The sequence below is a fragment of the Brassica oleracea genome, chromosome C4 (assembly GCF_000695525.1).
Source record: "Brassica oleracea var. oleracea cultivar TO1000 chromosome C4, BOL, whole genome shotgun sequence".
Classification (NCBI taxonomy): Eukaryota; Viridiplantae; Streptophyta; class Magnoliopsida; order Brassicales; family Brassicaceae; genus Brassica; species Brassica oleracea.
In genome coordinates this window covers 28285329-28306781 of record NC_027751.1, presented here as the reverse complement: position 1 = coordinate 28306781, position 21453 = coordinate 28285329, and the positions used below count along the sequence as shown (strand labels likewise).

Sequence of the window (21453 nt, the reverse complement as noted above, 5' to 3'; positions counted from 1 at the left end):
AAGAAGGGGCAGTTACCTTTCCAAAGGTTGCACCCTTTTGGTATCATTTTTGGTCATGGATTCAATCAATGGTCCAGATCACACCCACTCGCCTATGGCAGTTACCAGACGTCCTGGAACTATCAAACCACTCCTGGACATGTCCAAAACCAGCCTACACGGATTGCCCATGCTCCTGGCTCAATCCCAAGAGCCCACCAGCCCATCGCACACACGAGTCGCCCACATGGCCCGGCCATTGTCTCGACCCGGCCCAACTGCCCAAGACTTGAACACTCAGTTCAGCTGAGTTGAGATGATCCCCAGCTGTCCCAGCTGACTGAACTAATAGTCCAGCTGATAGAGCTGACCTACACTTCAGTGAGCTACATCGAGCTGCACTACACTTCACCTAGCTGGTCGAGATTGCTTACCGCATCGCCCAGCTGCCATGCACTGCGTCTAGCTTGCTTCCTTTTCCTTCTCCAATCATTCTAAGTCCCTTAGTCTATTTCCAGACCTAAACTTAGTTTTCCCATGATCCATTCTGATCATTCACTTCACCGAGCTTCACCCGGACCTCGTCCAGCTACTGGCTCGCTTGTCAAGCTCCTATGAGCTTGCCTCTGCCTTATTTTGGTTAATTTCCAGCTATCTGATTCCCTTAACCACGTTTTGGACCATGACGCGCTTGTCTTTAGGTCGTATGACCTGGCTGGTGCATCTCCTCGCATCATGGTCCATCCAGACGATCCTATCTAGGATCGGGGATGCTACAAGTCTCCCCCACTTGTGATGGATTCGTCCTTGAATCCAGTGGTGCTGACGTCCTATCTCAAGACCAAAGGTTCCAACCGAACTCTTTGCATCCAAAACTTGGAGCATGCTCGATTGGTTCTTCTTAACCAATTCACTGCATCTCCCTCTATGCTCCTTCTCATTGGTCACGTCTTGATCATCATATATACAAGTCTCCCCCAGTTGATAGAGATTTAACCCAAAATCTTATCAACTGGTCCTTCAAGCACCCATGCAAGGACATGACTTGTGTCACTGACCCAACTCTCCAGGTTGCGGTCCTTGTAGACACCAAGCCCATATCTTTTTTTTTTAGAATGTCGTCTACTCTAGACTTCATTTTTTTCGGATCTTAGTCCACGACTAGATCAAATTCAGTCCCTAGGAACATACTGCATACTCAAGTCTTAGTAGATTCAACCAATCTCCAAGCCACTCGATGCAGCAACCAAGTCCTAGCGAACATGTTCCAATCTTTAGGCTGCTCACTCTACCATAAGTCCTAACAGATTGTCCTTTCCTTAAGTCCTTCCCGGACACTAAGGTTTATGATTCCAGCCACCAATTACTGGATCATTCCTTAACTGGCCACAGCCTCTCCCAGTTTGGCCATATTGCGATCTTAGTTCATACTAGACTAAACCGCCTCATCTTAACTCTGTCCATTACTGGAATTAGTCATAATTCGATCCTGGTCCTTTCACGGACTCTATCATATTCCAGTCCTGGTCCACTCAGGGACTCAACCGTTTCAACCCGACCATAGGCCCATCTCTGAGTAGGTCGTCATGTGATCCTTGTCCCTTATTGGACTTGATCATTCTTATTCCAACCCTAGGTCAATCTCCGACTTGGTTGTGCTCCGATCCTCATCCCTCACTGGACTTGATCGACTTCAGCTCGGCCATCTCAACAGGAGCAATATGATAGGGACTTTTGGACATTGGGGCCGTCCCTGGTTCCAGTTCTGCTATGAACGGGTCAGCCCTATCAGGGGGAATGCCCTGTAGCGCCTGAAACACGTCCTCGAACTCACTGACCAGCGGAATCCCGTCCGGGTTACCACCCCCATGACCTCCCCAGTGGTAATGGTAGCCAAGTAGGCCTCTCAACCATTTGCAAGCATCCGTTCCGCACGGACTGCTGAACCCACAGAGGTCGAACAAAATACCTTGGAACCTGATCGGGGGTCCACACCCACTCTCAAACTGCACCCAACTCCAGTGACAGTCTAAGGTGGCCCGATTCTTTCCAAGCCAGTCCATGCCTAATATCACCTCGTGATTCTCAAGGCAGACAACAATCAGATCCGCAGGCATTACCCTGGCTGTGATCAATACCGGGATATCTCTAACCAACCTTAGTGAATCCATCACCTGCCCAACGGCCGCATTCACTATGACAAGACAATCCCATGTTCTCATCTAGAACAAACCCTTTTCGATCATTCCTGGACTCACAAAACTATGTGTAGCTCCAGTATCTAAAGGTACATGTGTTTCCACACCACTGATCATTACCTAGATGAGTAGGATCTCGGTTTGATCACACATTTGGAAAACATCCCATACCATTCTCCAAAGCATCGCACTTCTGGGAACGTCCCATACCATTCAAAAGTGTTTATAGTATACCTCAATCCTCATCATACTAAGATACTTAATATCGAGTTTCCAATTCCTCTTGGAATTGGTCCATTCATTCACTCAATCTTAAGGGATCCTACCTTGACTTATACTGAGTCCAAGATGATCCATTTGATCCCAAGCCCACTCATGTACTAGCCATGTAGCGTCTCCCTAAGACAAACATGAACATCGCGTATGCTCACTTGTTTTGAACGGCCACCAAGGGATAACACGAACCTCCAGGAGAGTGCTGCAGGTTTCTTTCAACCTAAGCCACTCTCTGGTCCATGTTACTTCCTTTGTCCAGGTCGTCCACACAAAGATCTTACATTGCATCCATCGTCCAATCCGTCTATTACTTCCAAATAACTAGATAACTAACCTTTCTGTTTTCAGGGTCTTGCCCTTGGAGAGTGCATCTTGGCTAAGCCGGCTCATCTTGGAACTTCCCCGTTCACAAGCATGAAACCCAATTTTACCACAACTCTCACTTGGCTCACCACAGCTAAGGTTCCAAGTCATCTCAGTTTTCCGAAATAATTTCGGTTTGTAACATAATAGCTTTGAGCAGTGAGTTGAGCTGAAGTTGTGAACCAACCAGCTCCTCCACTCATCTACCTCATTAAGATCCATACTACCTGAGAAATGCTTAGTTCTCATTTGAGCTATGTGCTCCAGCAACACTCAGGTAGTCCACCTTCCGAGCTGCCCTAGCTGGTGGATCGATCTCGACCACCCCCGCTACTGGCACAACTCGACTATTAGCTGCCAGAGCAGCTATCTCGTCTACCGGTTAGTCTTCCCATCGTTTACAATAATGTTCAGATCAGACCGGTTCCCAACATGAAAGGATTCATTTTCCCCTTTCCAGCTCTTGTTCCAGCTGCAGCTCAGCTCATCCTACTCATATCCTCAGTAGGGTCGAGCTGGACGATAGGCAATCCAACTCCATTGTTAACCTTCTCCAGCTGAGTCGGCAACAAAACTGGCGGATTAACCCCATCAGCATCCACTTGTCCGGATGTGTGGGTGAACAAGCACAACCAAAACATCCTAGAATCAAGCATGCTCTGATACCAACTTGTAAGGCCCCGACCCGGCTGCCTAAGCCGCGGGCGATACCTCACATCGCTCGGCCAATACACTGACCGAACCTCTCAAAATTTCGCGCTTTATTATAATGTCGCCCATAAGGCGAGGCTAACTTAGACCTTAGCCTAAGACTACCTTAGTCATTCCTAGCTTAGATTATTTTAACTCATACGCAGCGGATATTCTCTACTTAACCATTGGTCTACAACCAATATAATACTTGTCTGGTCGAATCACCTCAGCTAATGGTTAGTATACTCAACTACCAGCTAGCTCCAAGGTTGATCCTTAACCCAAATCAAATCATACAAATCTGAGGTTCCATTCCCCTAACCATTATATCTAGATCTATGCAACATTGCTAGATCTTACCTTTTCCACATCCACGGAGCTTGTTAGCTCATTGCCCCAGCTGACTTAGCTGTTTAGCTAGCTCATTCAGCTTGCTGAGCTTAACCACTTCACTTGAGGTTTCATCTACTCTCTTCCAGCTGGTAGAGCTGTGAGGTAGGTTCGACCAGCTCACCATCTACTCGTACAGATCTCTTATATCTACATATACTCTTCCCTTTGGTACTTAGTCATTCAGCCAACCATCCCTACAGACAAAGTACCTTTGGGAAGTCTTCAGCTACATTTCTAGCCACTTCCAAAAGTGCTCCAAAAATTAATTAAAATTCATGAAAACTCATGATAAATCTCAACTAAGAGATTGCCATAATCGGAATCCAATGAATCGACCCAGATCATATGGATCCCGATCATGATCAGTCTGGCCAAGGCCATGGACATCATCCCTGAACCGGCCAAGGCCATGGTTCAGTGCTATCAAGTCTTAAGCATATGCTTCCCTGGAGCCAAGTCCTCTCATGGACTAATAATGCCCATCAGTTCCTAAGTCAATCAACCAACCACCCCACATGACTCAGAGCTGATGAGTCTTCACACTTACCTAACCGGCCATGGAACCATGTCCCACTGAACCCGATCAATCTTGCTCTTACAACCGGTGCATCCCTTAATCAATCAGATCAGACACCTTGATCCATCACCTATGGATCAGGTCGTCCATCCTTGTCCAAGATCAGATCACACACGGCCTTCCTTGAATAAATACACCAGCTCAATACTTGTGGTCCATGCCAACAAGTACTAGCCTTACTCATCTCCTTTGCTTACTGTTGGTTCCAAACGAATTGGACCTTGCACTCCACATGGTTCCTCTAATACTAGGACCCCCATGTGTCTCCTCAATGAGCCGGATCAATGATTTACATCATGATCAGTCCCAACATCAATCCATGATCCATCATGGATAACTATCCAATGAATATCATCTAACCACCATCCCACATGGATGAGTTAGATCAACTAAGATCCGCCCCTTTTCTCAAGGTCCTGGATCCTTAGTTTACATCAAAATATATGGTCTTCAAGGGGCGTGCCATACTTGGCCTTAACCACACCACAAGAGACAGAAACATGAACAAGGAAGTAATCATAAAGTATTACCTTATACATGATCCTTCTAGATCTTGTGCCTTCCCTTATCATGTACGACCATGCTCCTCCAGAGCACGCCTCCATCATTGTCTTCTCACATACCTCCAGTATTGATAAGATCTATTCAAGGGTCGCACCAACTTCCCATCCATGGAACTTCCATGAAATCTGTTTCTACACTGCATCTGCCTTCAAGGCTGTTCATGCCATTGAGAGTGGAGTCCGGCCTTCTCCCTTCCCTCTTGACCATTTGCGTGTGTTCCCAAGACACAGAGGAAACCTAGGACGTGATCATCCATGATCAATCACCATCAAAGGGTCGTTCTCAACTCCCCTTGTGATTTCCCACAAAACTGCATCTTTGCTGCTTTCACAGCACTCTTGATCTTGGATGGAGCAATAGACTCAGAAGAAGGGGCAGTTACCTTTCCAAAGGTTGCACCCTTTCGGTATCATTTTTGGCCATTGATTCAATCAATGGTCCAGATCACACCCACTCGCCTATGGCAGTTACCAGACGTCCTGGAACTGTCAAACCACTCCTGGACATGTCAAACCACTCCTGGACATGTCCAAAACCAGCCTACACGGATTGCCCATGATCCTGGCTCAATCCCAAGAGCCCACCAGCCCATCGTCACACACGAGTCGCCCACATGGCCCGGCCACTGTCCGGACCCGGCCCAACTGCCCAAGACTTGAACACTCAGTTCAGCTGAGTTGAGCTGCTCCCCAGCTGTCCCAGCTGACTGAGCTAGTAGTCCAGCTGCTGGAGCTGACCTACACTTCAGTGAGCTACACCGAGCAGCACTACACTTCACCTAGCTTGTCGAGCTTGCTTACCGCATCACCCAGCTGTCATGCACTGTGTCTAGCTTGCTTCCTTTATCTTCTCAAATCCTTCTAAGTCCCTTAGTCTATTTCCAGACCTAAACTTAGTTTTCCCATGATCCATTCTGATCATTCACTTCATCGAGCTTCACCCGGACCTCGTCCAGCTACTGGCTCGCTTGTCAAGCTCCTATGAGCTTGCCTCTGCCTTATTTTGGTTAATTTCCAGCTATCTGATTCCCTTAACCACGTTTTGGACCATGACGCGCTTGTCTTTAGGTCGTATGACCTGGATCGTGCGTCTCCTCGCATCATGGTCCATCCAGACGATCCTATCTAGGATCGGGGATGCTACAACTTCTTCTTCTTCGTTATTGTTTTGCTCTTCGTGGTGTTGGTAATCTTGATGCTCATCACCATCTCCTTCTTATGTAACATCGATATGAGGAAGCTTGAATGATCCTGGTTTTTCTTCGTCCACGTGTGTTGATAGTGTATATGATACGGGGAGATGTCTAGTTACACCATTTTCTTCACAAAAACAAATGAACTCAGAAGATGTGAACTCTCCTCCTCTATCAATGCGAAAAGTCTTGAGTTTTAGCTCCATTTGATCTCCACATACTCATTGAACTTTTTGAACCGATCGAACGCTTCACTATTCTCTCTTAGCAGAATCGTCCACATATATCTTAAGTAATCATCAATTAAGACGAATACATATCTATTGTTTGCTGGTGTTGGTGGTGATATCGGACCGCACAAGTCACCATGTACCAACTCCAATGCGTGTGATGCTCGATTCTTTTCTTTAAGCGGGAAAGTCTTCCGAGTTTGCTTCCCAACTAAGCAGGCGCTGCACACATCTTTCTCGTGTATCTCCTGAGGCATCTCTACTACCATCTCTTTGTCTACCATATTCTTCATGGCTCCAAAGTTCACATGTCCTAGCCACGCATGCCACGTCCATGTAACACCAGTTTCTTGTATTTGAAGACACTTCGGATATTCAACTTCCATTGGCATCTTGTACAATCGGTTTGGTTGCCTTGCGACTTGTACTAATAGATTTCCACGGGGATCTTTCAGCAACAGTAAGCCTTCTTTCATATTAACCTCACAACCCATCTCGGTTGCTTGTCCAAGACTTATGATATTGTGTTTAAAACTTGGGATGTAGTAGATATCTTTGAGTGCTCTTCTCTCCCATGTTTTTCTGATGAACGTGATCGAACCTTTCCCAACAATCTCGACGTTTGATCCATCACCGAATTTGACTTTGCCTTTGATGCTCTCATCTAGGTTTGAGAAGAACTCTCTCTTGCCTGTCATATGGTTACTTGCACTGTCCTCTTCCACCATAACCTCTACCACTGCCTCTTCCTCGCGAGTTGTTATGGCTTCCACTATCTTGCATATCATTCTTTCCAAACATGAGCTTCGATTGACCTTCATCTTGGGTTTCTTCTTTTATACGTTCTTCGAAAGCCTTCAATCTCCCAACAATATCTTCGAACCCCGTTGAATTTAGATCCAACACTTGTTCTAACGAAGCTACGATGTGAATGAAGTTCGTTCTTGGAAGTCCCTTCAAAAACTTCTTTACCATCTTCGATGTTTCCATTATCTCTCCTAACGCGGCTGCTCTCGATGCTAAGCCTGAAAGTTTTTCTGCGTAGTCATCTACCGTGTCTGTGTCTGTCATCTTCAGTTTGTCGAACTCAGACATCAAAGTCTGTAACCTCGCTTCTCTCACGCGATCAGCACCTAGGTTACGAGATTTGATAGCTTCCCAAATATTCTTCGATGTATAATGTTCTCCTATCTGAAGTATTAGCGCTTCCAAGACTGATTGAAAGTTTAGAGCAATCGCCATATTGTTCTTCTTTGCATCATCGCTCCCTGGATCAATCGTATCCCAAACTTCGTATAAACGAAGCATCACTTTTTCGCATCGACCATATGGTGTAGTTGGTCGATGATAGCATCGGACATCGTATGTCCTTCTTCATCTCAAGACCTTTATCACGTCCTTAAGAATTGTTATTGTCTCCCATGTTTTGATCGAGTTACAACTCCTCTTGTAAACGATCTTCGAAACCTGGAGCTCTGATACCAATTAAAGTTGCACAAACACAAAGATTATAATAACTAGCACTTCTTATTAGATTTAGAAACTCTCTCAAAACTAAACCTTTCAATGTGTTTCTTTTTATGTTACATCTCTTCATGAGACTTCTTTATATAGGACGAAGCTACATATTTTTCTAATAATAATATGGAAACATTCATGAGCTCGATATGTTTTTTTTTTCTTTAACCCATCAAACTTCACTTTAATGAGTTAACTTGTTCCTCAAGTTAATTGGAATTATCCAACAGGTGGTAGCCTGGTGGCTACGGAGATAGAGCTAGGGTTACGCGAGGTAAAGAAAGCATCGGAGATGGAGAGACCAAAATCAAGACCACAGTCGGAGCAGCTTATCTTCTTCGCCACGTGATCGTACACGACCGCGTCATTAGTTTTACAGCGACTGCAACAATCATCGAAGCCCCACATCTTGAGAAAACCCTATCAATGACAATGGAGTCAGGTGAGGTTTTGAAGAAGATAGAAGTGGAGGGAAGTTAACAGAATAAACGGTTTGGAGAAAGGGTGAGAATTCAGGTGTGTGATGGTGCACCATAAAATGTAATAATCTCAAACGTACCATGGAGTGGGACCCGTCTATGTTTTTATTGGACGGTTCATAATCTTTTCCATATTTTATTTGATCGTCGATTTGGATGAGGGAACTTCGTGTGGTTTCATGGTTACGTAACGAAAACCAGTGCCGTTTATCTCAATAAACTCTTACCGACTTACCGTCTCACATGACGACGTATTTTTGGGCCTTAAAAGGCCTAAGTGTTGCTCTTTATACCTAAAAAGATCTCTGTTATGATTTGCTCCTTTCATCTTTTTACCTTATTTTAACCGTGTGTTTTTAAATCACCAAGATTCATATTAAAAGTAGAGATTAGATATACATATTCATTGTTTCTATTTACAAAGATTTTCATATCTCTTTTTTTTTTCCCAAATTGAAATTCATTGATACACAAAATATCAATATTCATACAAAAGTTGGCGACCAAACGAAATAGCCCCAGAACCAAGAATCCATAGGAAGCAGCAACTAGAACCCACACGGGGGTGACTCAAACCCACACAAGGGTGACATACGAGAAAACATAAAACATAGGACTAGATCCACGGTAGAAACAGAAACATTTAACATCTACGCAAGAGCCGCATCATAACACCTAGCAGTCTTTAGAAAGGAGAAAATGCCAATGATCGGGGTTACCGCTGCTGCCCATAGCCCGCCACCCGGTACCTTCCACTTCTGCACACAAACCACACTCATCGGTGCTGCCTCGCCCGCCAAACGATAAGATCAAAACCCAAAGACTTCAAAACTCGACAAGGGGAACACGCTGCTCGGTCCACGCACCTTGGATACATAAACATTCTACGATCAAAGAAAGAAGTCCACCCAAACACGAAGAAGATGAAGCCTTGCCAACCGAACCTCTCCATAAACACTCACAGGAGAAGAACGAAACGGCAAGCAACCAATGGAAACATTACTCCTCACAGAGAGACTGCTAAGTCACAACCATCAAAACACTTACTACCTTAGTCCATACCGATCAAGACTCACGAACACAAAGATACAAGAGTCCTATCAACACGCTAATTACCGACCAGAGATGCAAAATACGGGCTTGATACAACCGCCACTACGACAAGACAAGCTTGAGAGACCCACCATCGCTGTGCGTCCTGAAGGCCGAAGCCATCGAGACTCGTCTTGAGAAGAGTTGAAAATGACTCCGAAGCCGAGGCACCAAGGCCACGGAAGAACAAAGACAACGACTTCCCTCACACCGCCGCAGAACCAGAGTCCAGAACCGTGACAGGAGACTCATTTCGACGACCATCTACCGGCGGAACGGAAACAGATCTGAAAATTGTCCGCCAGACCAGCCACTCGAAAAACCGACTCCACCTCTTCCCTTGACACCACAACGACGTCTAGACACCGGAGACGACCACCATCCTTCCGATCTGACACTGGATCTCCAAATCGAAGGCGTTAAACTCCGACGGCGTTCTAGGGTTTGACAAAATGGCTACAGGACAAAGGGTTGAGGGGGGAGCAAATAGAAAAGAGGAAAGGTTTAGAGGGGAGCCACCGGCGAAGGTGCAGAGGCCACCAACGCCGGCGTAGTGAGATGGATGGGTTTGTTCGCCGACCACTCCCTTTTTGTGAAAGATTTTCATATCTCTATAAGAAGAATATTCTATTTTTAGTCTTATCTATATTTTTGTGATTTTCATTCCGTTTTATTATTTTCTGGAAATATATTTTGATTAATGCTAGTCCGAAAGAAATTGCATGTACAAGTGGTTGGTTTTCTTATTTTTCGCAGGTTGCCAAAAAAAAATTCATGAATTGAAAGGATAATTTTACGTCTATTTTTGTTATGCACATGGGAAAAAACATGAAAATTGGTGTGTGTACCATCAATTATGTGATGTCATTCATTTGCAGTGGTATGGACACTTTTCAAAATTTGTGAAAATTGTACTCCCTCCGTTTCGAATTAGATGTCATTTTATAGCAAAATTTTCGTTTCAAAATTAGTGTCATTTTATGATTTTCATGCAAAATTTGTTGATTTTTTATTCTAATTTATTTTTTTATTGGTTGAAATTTGGTTAGGTGTATTGGTAATGATGTTTTTATCTAGTAAATAGATAAATTTAAATGTTTTATTAATTTGTGTGTCGAAGTTTAGAAAGACAAGTAAAATGAAACGGAGGGAGTACTTTTTATTTAAATTGTTAATGTCGAATTATATGAACATATTAAAGGCTTTTTGTTTAATTGAATATTGTACAACATCATCTTATCCTAATCAAAATGAATATTGTTTGGTGCAAAATCAAAATATTCAGTATTTAAATTTAACTAAGAGATTTTTTTTTGAGAAATTTTCTTGTTTTGTAAGTGATGGTTAACAACAAAACGAGGGTCCAGTCACCACTGCATATCAACCCACCGCTCTTGAGTTAGCAATATCCCAAAGTGGCTTTCTGTTTTTTTTTTCATTCATTTATGTGAACGTTTTTTGGGAAAAACATTTTTAGGAACTTATGAAACAAAATGAAAATTTCCACGACTAATTTATTTCCCCCTTTCGTAGAAAAAAACAACAAAAAACCTTAAGAAGTCATGTTATTTTCGAATTGGATTTGTGAATGGTGGTTGTAAATTTCAAAAGAAATACTAATCACGCTAATGCGTTCCTGTAATTAAACTTAAACGTATAGGAGAGGAGGTTCCTTGGGGCAACCACTAAAGATAGCAAAGTGTGTCTTTTCCATTTGTTTTTGGGCACATATTAGTCCGGCCTAAGGTGTTTTAAAAAGGGGCAAATCTCCAAAATAGCACCTTTCTAAGTTTATATCACAAAAATAGCACTCAAAAACTAAAATGACCAAAATAGCACATTTCTAAGTTTATCCTTTGAAAATTTTAATTTTTTTATTTTTCAAAATTTGAAATCTTATCCCCAAAACCTCATTTCTCAACTCTAAACCCTAAACCCTAAACTCTAAACCCTAAACCCTAAACCCTTAACCCTTAACCCTAAAATCTAAACCCTAAACTCTAAACCCTAAACCCTAAACCCTAAACCCTAAATCCTAATCTCCACCCTTTAACTCTAAACCCTAAGTTTGTGACTTTTGATAAAACATTAAGTGTTATTTTTGTGACTTTTGACCTTGAGTGCTAGTTTGGGAACATAAACTTGATTTAGTGCTATTTTTGTTTTTTTCTCTTTAAAAAAGGCAATTATCTCAAATAAACTTTTAAGTTTTTGTCACCAAAAAAATTATAAAAATAACCAAAATAGCATTTTTCTTGAAAATTTTAATTTTAATTTTTAAAAAATTTGAAACTCCACCCTTTAACTCTAAACCTTAAGTATATATTAGTATCTTAGGGTATTTTTAATAAAATTTATTTTGGTAATTTTTCTTTTTAATTAAAAATTATTTTTGTGAAAATAGACTAAAAATACTATCATAGGAAATTTACGTTAACAAAATTAGACAGGTTTAAATGGTTCTAGCCAAATTAAAATTTCAAAATTGGATACATATCTTAAACTTAAATTGTCATTTACATTGTAAAACAAAAGTGTTGAGCTGTATTAATATGTATTTACTTAAATACTTTCATATTTGTAAAAATATATTTCCATTCAACTTATTTGTTGACAAAAATGCCAACCAGAGATTTATTATTTTCCATTTTAGTATTTTCCTATTGTTTGGATAATTCCAAAAGACAATGTACGTTCTCTATGTACGTTTTCGGTTACAATAGAAAGCTTTCTTTAAATAGGAAATTTGCTTTTGCTATAGATAAAACAAAGAGAAAAAGACAAAAATAGCACTAAATCAATTTTTGTTCCTAAACTAGCAATTAAGGTCAAAAGTTACAAAAATAACACTTAATGTTTTATCAAAAGTCACAAATTTATGATTTAGAGTTAAAGAGTGGGGTTTAGGATTTAGGGTTTAGGGTTTAGGGTTTAGGGTTTAGGGTTTATGGTTTAGAGTTTAGGATTTAGGGTTTAGAGTTAAGAAATAAGGTTTTGGGGATAAGATTTCAAATTTTGTAAAGATGAACAGAATATATTCTTTTAGGATATCACTGTTGAATACGACTTATCATGTTGCCAAAAATACAAAATAGGAAAATTTAATTTATTCGTACACTTTATTAAATTTTCTGTTGACTATGACCAAAACAGTTGATATAATATTTTCGTGAAACACGGTCAACTTTTATAAGAAAATAGAAATTACATCTCCTTGTGAATTAATTAAAAAGGTTAACACCGTGATAAAAGCATGAACTAAAAGGCTAACGCAAAAAAAAAAAAGAAAACCCCAGATATTATATGATTTCTATGTATATAAGAAGAATAAAATAAAAAGAAAAGCAGCTAAGCATTAGAGAAGAAAGAAGCCAAACCAAACAAGGCGTTACAAAAGGGGGAAGAAAGTTCCGAAAGAAGGAAGAAGCAAATTAGCAAAGCCACCAAAAATGGAAAACTGCTACTTATAGTAACTCTCATCTTTTTTTATGCAATACCCTAATTTTGGTAATATTTTTTTCTTCCTTCCTTAGCTCCTTCCTCCTCCTTTCCTAATTGTCATATCAAAATCAAAACTCCTTTATACACAAAATCTCTAAAACAAAGGGCTTTAGTATAATCTCTCTATCTCCCTCTCTGTTTTCCCCTGTTTTCGATTGATTGTTTCAGAGATGGGGAGAGGAAGGATAGAGATAAAGAAGATTGAGAATGTGAACAGTCGTCAAGTGACTTTCTCCAAGAGACGTAACGGGCTGATGAAGAAGGCGAGCGAGCTTTCGATCCTCTGCGACGCGGAGATCGCTGTCATCGTCTTCTCCAGCACCGGCAAGGTTTACGATTTCTCCAGCGGCAGGTAAAAAAAAAAGATGAGTCTTTTGTTGATTTTGGGTTCATCTGTGATTCGTAAAAAGGTTAGCTTTATGGGTTTCTGTGTCTAAAGAAAGCGATTTGAAAACAGAGCAAAGCGTCCATATGTCATCTTAGGGTTTTGTTGTTTAAGGACTCGTGATTGTGTCTGTGGATTTGGGTTTGTCTGAGAAAGATCTGAGATTGAGAATGAAGAAGCAATCTTTAGAGGCTTTTGGTGATTTTGGTTGAAACTAATTAAAGGAGAGTTTTTTTGTTTTGTTTCAAATGTGTTCAAGTATGGAGCATATTCTGTCTAGATATGGATACAATGCTGTTACGGCTGGTCATAGACAAAGAGAAGAACAACAACAGCTTCTACTTTGTTCTTCTCAAGAAAATGGTGATGTGGTATGTGTGTCTATCTATCTATAAGCAGTGATTAGCTTTTGTTAGCCCTTTTACTTACATGGACTTGGGTTGCTGCAGTTGCGGAATGATGAGTCTTTGAGGAGCGAACTTGAGAGACTACAGCTTGCTATTGAGTATGCCTCTGTCTCCCTGGACAAGAAACTTGTGTTTGTGCTTGTGTTAAAGCTTCTGCCTTTTCATTTTTTTTGGTTCATTGTTTATAGGAGACTCAAGGGTAAGGAGCTTGAGGGAATGGGTTTCTCGGATCTTATTTCTCTCGAGAACCAGTTGAATGATAGCTTGCATAGCGTCAAGGATCGAAAGGTGAAGAAGACAAAGATCATTCTTTTTTCAAAAGATTAAAACCGATCTGTGAACCATCTCTGACTTGAAAAGTTTTTGTTTTGATTCAGACACAACTCTTGCTCAACCAGGTAGAAAGATCTAGGTTACAGGTAAAGAACAAAGCTCCTCAAATTGTATCATCATCAGTTCTTAGACTATGTTACATCTCACGATCTGTGTTTCATTTGCTTATGATTACCAGGAGAAGAGAGCTCTGGAAGAGAACCAGCTTCTGCGTAAACAGGTAAAGATTTACTTTAAGTCCTTGACACTAGCTCAGTCTAGTCTTCAACATATCTCCACTGAGTTCAAAGCTAATGTACATTCAGATAGACATGTTGGCGAGAGGTTCATCAGGGCCAAAACCGTTGAGTGAAATACCTCAATTCTCTAGTCCGCAGGCAGAGCCGGAGAGCTCTTCATCCGACGATGATGACGAAAATGACAACGAGGAGCTCCGTTCCGACACTTCCTTGCAGCTGGGGTAAGCTGCAAACAAAAGCCCTACCTTGTGTTACAAGCTTTTTGCTCTTCTGTTCAGATCTCTGAGAATTATATTTAAAAAAACTTGTGTGTTTTGGCTTTTCTTAGGCTGTCTTCAACGGGGTATTTTGCAAAGAGAAAGAAGCCAAAGATCGAACCGCCCTGCGATAACTCTGGAAGTCAAGTGGCGTCTGACTGATTGATATCAATCATTCTTCTAATTATGGCGTTTAGTAGAGGTTTTATTGTGCATTCTCCTTTTTGTTTCATGCCTGCTCTTTTGGTGTATATCGTATCAAGTAGAGTTTATGTTTTTAGGTAATCAAAACATTAGTTTCTCTGATAACAGTTTCTATTAGAGCAAGAAACAGAATATATCAAACATGAAGTTGAGAATGAATCAGGAGAAGAACAATTCAAAACGTGTATCCACTTGGATAATCCTTACATCTAAAACAAGAGCATGGTCTATTTGTAAATGTAAATGGTCCTAAACAAAGTTGCTCGACTAGAGATAACCCAAACGTCTGGGACAGTTACATAATGGGCCATGCAATGTGTTCTTGGGCTTTTAAACTAGATTTTTTGCTCAGATGTCTCTAGGCCACCGACAAATCTAGACAGCTTGATGATGGCTTAGAAACAGTCTGGACAGGCTGCACAGACCCATGCAATAAATAAAATTAATGAAATTTTCTGATTTTTATTGAAAGGAACAAATCACCAGAGGGTTTTCCAAGCGGCCAAAAAGTACCAAGTTGATTTATTTGCTGTCAGTAACTCAAGTTGTGATCTACCAACTTCTTTTAATGAGCAGTAAAATTTTGGTTAGATTAAAATAGTGTAGTTGGAAGCTTTTAATTGTTTTAAATATACTCCATTCCGTAAAAGATTAATGGGCTCTGTTCTATGTAATTTGATGCTTTATCAGCTTCTTAATGTAGTTTGTAGTTAGTAGCTAATAGATACGGAACATAAAGATTTTCTAAAGTATTTACGCATATTAAGAATATAATAAATATTTACAATTGAATTTATTATTTATTTTACTATACATTTTCTAATCAATATATAACCAATTCAAATATTTTCTATTAATGTTTTTTAAAATATACAACTTTTCAATATTAACTAATAAAAGTATCTTAAAATTTTAGAATATCTATCATTTTGAAACAAAAAATAAATTTAGAAAATCCTACTTTCAGGAACAGAGAAAATAGTAAACTAGTCTTTAAAAAAAAATTTGATTAGTTGACATAAAACTTGGTAATAATATAGTTAAAAAGAAATAATTGTGGAAAGATCGAAGAATCATATAGCACAAAATCTGCAGAAGAAGCGATACCACGTGTGCAGTATCATCGTCAGAAGGTTCCAATAAAAAAATTAGATCCACCACCGTCAGCATTCAACACACTCACACACACACTTGTTCTCATGGAGTCAGAAACAAAAGTCAAATCACCATTTAATGGGCCCAGCTTTTGATTTTTATACCGTTAATAATAGAAGAAGACGAAAACCCCGTTGGTCTATTCATTACGACCCTTCCTCATGGCTCTACCGTCTGATCACGGATCCTAGTTGTAATCAAGGGGGCAGATTTAATGAACTGGGCCTAACACCCTACCAACTCAAAATTAGTCAAAAAAAAAAAAAAAAAACACCCTACCAACTGCTTTCAGTCACATATCTGACATTTGTTTTTGTATTTTGCCATTTCTGTAGGAAAATTCTTGATAACTGATTGGCAAAATTTGTTTTCAGAGACACAAATGGGCTTTGTTTTGAAACCATTTTCTGTTTGTAAAATTCACACAGCTCCATAAATTATTCACCATTTAAGTATTCAACACACAAAAAAAAGTATTCAACACAAGATGTTGGTTCAATCAGTTTCATTACTCGCCATTCAGCTAACTATTTTGGCCTTCAATTCCTAAATGCACTACTGTCTAATTGAAAATTAGATAGAAGTCCATAAATGCAAATCATGTGTTTTTGATAACAAATTTCAAAAGTCCAAGTAAAATAATCCCTTTCAAACAGTAAGGTAATGGTTAAACCGGTGAAGGTAATTTACACATGCCTAAACTTTTCAATGTTTACGCATGGTGTGAGAACGGTCAAACTTTGTTTTATTACGCACACCCTTTAATAACGTGGTAATCAATAGATTTATTGTTAACACATAATCACATGATACTCTTTTTTAAAGGCTCGATACAATTAAGTAAGGACGTCTATCAACTCATGATTCATGATGGCAATAAACATGTGACCGTATTCATCATATCTCATAAAAGGCTACAAACTAGTAACATTTAATAACTGTATAATTATATATTCTGGAATCTACTCTATTAATTTTTTTTTTCCGCCAAAGGTTTTTAATATTTAGAGAAAGCGGGCCAAGTCCAGTACAACATACAAACAAAAGCCCAACAACCGATTAGGGCATACTATTTTTTTTTCCAATTGGGCCAATACCTACGGCCCAACTTGAGAAAACCCTAAAAACTTAGCGAAGTGAAGTCGGCCGCCTCTCAGATCCCACTTTATGTCGTTTGGAGACGTGTTGCCATCCTCTCCCTCGAGGGTACACGTGTCGCGAGGTCAGCGCGTCACCACCGCATCTCATCGACGCCGGAGATCTAACCATCAGATCACCCGACCAAACCGGAGCTCCTTCGCTCTGTCACTCTTCACCTTCCACCATCTTTGGGCCACTTAAGCCGGAGAGCCTCAATCGCCGAGGCGAGATCTCATCCATCGTCGTTAACCGCAGAACACCCACTAGAGGAATCGCATGCATCTTCACCCCTTCCACCGGAACACTTCCTTCTCCTCCGACGAACAAACCAACAACAGAAACAGCAAAACCAAACGCATACCGAAGAAAACGATTACTATAAACTAAAACCTAAAGACTAGGGGCCGCAAGCCGGCGACGCGAAGCTGAAGAAGCCTTCACCCCCCGGAGACTAGATCTGATGACAACAGAACTGAAGAAGCTTCCCCGCCACGGAGACAAAAGACCGGCGGCGACGGATCTATGGGAGCCTCCGTCTCCCGGAGATATTATTCCAAACACTAAAGTCTTGACCGCGCCGTCCTTTCAGCCACCGCGTCGTTACTCTAGGACCAGAACCGTTCCGGTTGATGGTGGACCAGAGCTCGGACAGACGGAAACCGGCAGAGACGGGGAGAAGACCGAAACCTGATTCTTTTATCTGAAAGAACACAAGCTCCGGCGGCGGTACGTACGCTCACGCGCCGTCCGACGACCGCCGAAACCCTCTGAATTTTTTACTTTCTCTCTCTTCTTGCGCCGAACTACTCTATTAATTTAGACTCCTAAAATTTATCTACCATTTACAAATTCTCATTTATTTTTGGACTTCCTTTAGAATAGTATGTGTTTGGACATGTAAATATGTTTGGTTCCTTGAATATAATTTAACTTACAACTTAATTTAAACCAACATAGAAATACACATTACTTCGGTTACCTTTAATACCAACTTCCATACCAAACCACAATAGACAAGTTATAACTTCGTATCCAACTTAGAAAAAACCAACGTTAAAAATTTATTTTAATTTGGTTACCACACTCTGCACCTGCAATACCAACACATTCCAGTTTTTACCCTATACTTTCACCGTTCCTTAAAATTGCATGACTTATTTGCTGAATTCTGTATAATAAACCATTTCATGCAGTTATATATCAATATGATTGAAGAATTTCATATTCAAATAAATTTAATGTTACTTCATTTCAATATACATGCAACCTCGATACATCAATAATGTCGACTATAACTATAGTTGTTCTTGAATCATATAAACTATTAAATAAAGATACAGGATATAATGCACATATAAATTACCTATTTTGTAAATTAGATAACCGGAATATTCTAACCATTAGGATTAAAGATTAGATCAAATCTATACAAACTTTTCAATATTTATTCGTATATATCTTCTTAGATTTACAACTTAAATCTGTTAATTACTCTATTATTCTATCCCTGATATTCCGATTTAGGAATTTAACAAATTTCTTGCTATATTTTAAATTTTCATATCTTAACTAACTACAATTGACTTACGATTAAATTAGTTGATGCAAAAAAAAAAAGAATATACCTAGCGATCGTAAAAATCTTATGCTACACTATAAATAAACCTTCAGCCCCATAATACAATTCACACCTCAAAAAACATCAAACACTCATATAGCAATGGTATCGACTAATGGTAATGGAACTACTCTCTTGAGAGCTGTCAAGCCATTCAAAACCGGATGGAAGGTTGAAATCAAAGCACTGCACTCATGGACTCAACACTCATCGTATGGTGGTGGAGACACTCCTGAATTCATTCTCGCAGATGCAACGGTAAGTGTTCAAAATATTTGCTAATTATTGTGTTCTCATAATTGATTAATACCACTCTTTAACTATGTTTATATGCTTAACGTAGGGCGATAAGATACACTGCACATGTAAGCGAGTCTTCACTCCCCGTGCCAAGAAACACATGCAGATTGGTCAGTGGTGTTTCATCGAGAATTTCGCTTTAACCCCAGCAACCGGAAAGTATAGAGCGACGAGTCACAAATACAAGCTTTCCATCATAGGCAGCTCCGTAGTGACCAGTTCATCCCTGAAAAATGATGATAGTTTTCTATCGTTAACCTCTTACGAATCAATCATTAATGGAAGTCTTGATTCCAATTTTCTGATTGGTCAGTGTATTTTTTAAACGTTTAATACCGTGATTTAACGTTGGTTAAATTACGGGTACCGGAAGTCTCAAACAACAAGCTCACATCAGTTGATGATATTCAGATACTTACAAAGTACTTAACATCGTGTAAAGTTTCGATTTTTCGATCTGGGTTTCTTTAGTTTGATTAATAATTTGAAGTTCTCAGTATAGTAGTTTTAACTTTATATTAGGATATTGTTTGCCTTCCATTTTTCAACGAAAGTTGACTTAGGATTTTTAGTGATCTATTGCAGGATTCAGCAGAGGCAGAGGCAACAGCTTAGAGCTTCTATAATGGCTGAGAAAGTGGAAGAGTCTTTGTGCCTCGAGATGAAACTCAGAGAAATAGCATGATAATCTCCTTTTCAACAACCATCATGAGTTCGTGAGTCCATTAACACTTTACGTTTTTTCTTTTATATTTCTTAAATTTGTGGAGACAGCCCTAATGTCTCCTGATTTGGTTTTGGTTTTGTAGGTTCAAAGCCTAGAATTTCTCCAGTGTTCAATATCTAACAAGGAAGACAATTAGATTCTTTAAAAATATGATTGGGTAGATGGCTGTAGAGTGTACATGTAATGCCTACCTTATTGAATATATGTAACAGGTACTACTCAATGTACGGACGTGTGGAGAAATGCGATTGAGTTTGGATTTGAACTGGAGATCCATTCATCCATTGTTAACAAGTGTGGTGAACTGTAACAGGTACTACTAAATGTACATACATGTGGAGAAACTAGCACAAGAGATTAGGAAAGGTGCTGCTTCTGTTGATATGGTGTCGTTGCCAAACTATGGCTGGTCAGTCAGTACTCTTTTACTGGCTTTTCTATGGAGCATATCTGACAATTCTAGGCTACAATGAGACACATAAACTGATAATGAAATCATTGAAACAGAATAGGAGGTGAAGTTAGAAATAAGTTCTTATGTCTGAATGAAAGAGGAAATATATCTCTATATTTTTATTTACTTGTGAATGTATTTATCTGCCACCATTCTTTAGGCTATGTGATAATCTTTTGAGTGATATAACACTTATCATCTCAGATTCATGTTTTCAGCTACCTTAAATTTTACTTGCATCCTCTCAAAGAAACAAGAAGACACTCATACATAAGCATCGAGCTAAGAGTTTGTTCTTGACAGGTACCAGGGACGCTCCAAGAAGATCTGCTCTCTAAAATGAGTGCACCGCCAAAGAGTGATGCTCCTCTTATCACCTCCAACGACCTTGCCGAAGCTGATGCGTTTGTCTTTGGCTTCCCAACAAGGTTCAGTATGATGGATGCTCAGTTCAAGGCATTCTTAGGTGCAACTGGTGGCCTCAGGAGGACTCAACAACTTGCTGGTAAGCCAGCCAGAATATTATAGAGCACCAGGGTCTCAAGGTGTTGGTCAAGAAACCACCGCGTATGTTTCTTTTCCAAACCAACACCTCACTAACTACACTTGTTTCGGTTCTTACGTTTTGTAGTGTTTACTTGTGTTATCATTGATTTCTAACACAATTTGGTTTTGTAATATTTTTTATCAGGAGCCAAAAACTATATCTTTAGAACTAACTCTATTTTTATAAATCGTGATCTTATACCAGTTATTTGTCTGGGCGTTGCTCAAAAAAAAAGATAACTTATTTGTCTAGGCAAGATAATAACGCTATCATACAAAATTCTACTAACCACTTTTCTGAGGCCGACAAAACACCAAGAAAATACAAAACTAAATATCGCTCATATAAGTATGTAAATACTTTTTCAAACTATTGAAAATATAACAACCTAATCCAAAATCAAAATCGAAAATTCCATATTTAGATTCACGCATTTAAATTTAACTCAAAATTTTATTAGATTTCTCACAAAGTTATTTGAATGGTTCCTATATTTTTGAACTGAAATCAAAAACTATAACTGAACTAGAACCAAACTAAAAATTAAAAAAACGTAATTCCGTGCTTTTAAGCGCGAATACTATCCTAGTTATTAAATTTAAAACTAGGGATTCCAAATCAGATTAATCAAC

The 21453-nt window shown here is 39.7% G+C and overlaps 1 protein-coding gene, 1 long non-coding RNA gene and 1 pseudogene across 2 annotated transcripts; all 3 read left to right on the top strand.

The window, feature by feature from the left end:
- The first annotated feature begins 12903 nt into the window (after positions 1 to 12903).
- Positions 12904 to 15051, top strand: LOC106339727 (agamous-like MADS-box protein AGL18). Its single transcript, XM_013778587.1, has 9 exons — positions 12904 to 13061; positions 13224 to 13407; positions 13700 to 13811; positions 13890 to 13945; positions 14036 to 14135; positions 14225 to 14266; positions 14359 to 14400; positions 14486 to 14640; positions 14748 to 15051. Exons 1-9 carry the CDS (start codon positions 13043 to 13045, stop codon positions 14836 to 14838), a joined length of 801 nt encoding a protein of 266 aa, XP_013634041.1. The 5' UTR covers positions 12904 to 13042; the 3' UTR covers positions 14839 to 15051.
- Positions 15052 to 18884: 3833 nt separating this feature from the next.
- LOC106341069 lies at positions 18885 to 20131 on the top strand. Its single transcript, XR_001269561.1, has 3 exons — positions 18885 to 19051; positions 19137 to 19809; positions 19903 to 20131. It is a non-coding gene; the product is annotated as an uncharacterized LOC106341069 (long non-coding RNA).
- A 9-nt stretch (positions 20132 to 20140) lies between these two features.
- On the top strand, positions 20141 to 20803 carry LOC106341068 (annotated as a pseudogene).
- Positions 20804 to 21453: the final 650 nt, after the last annotated feature.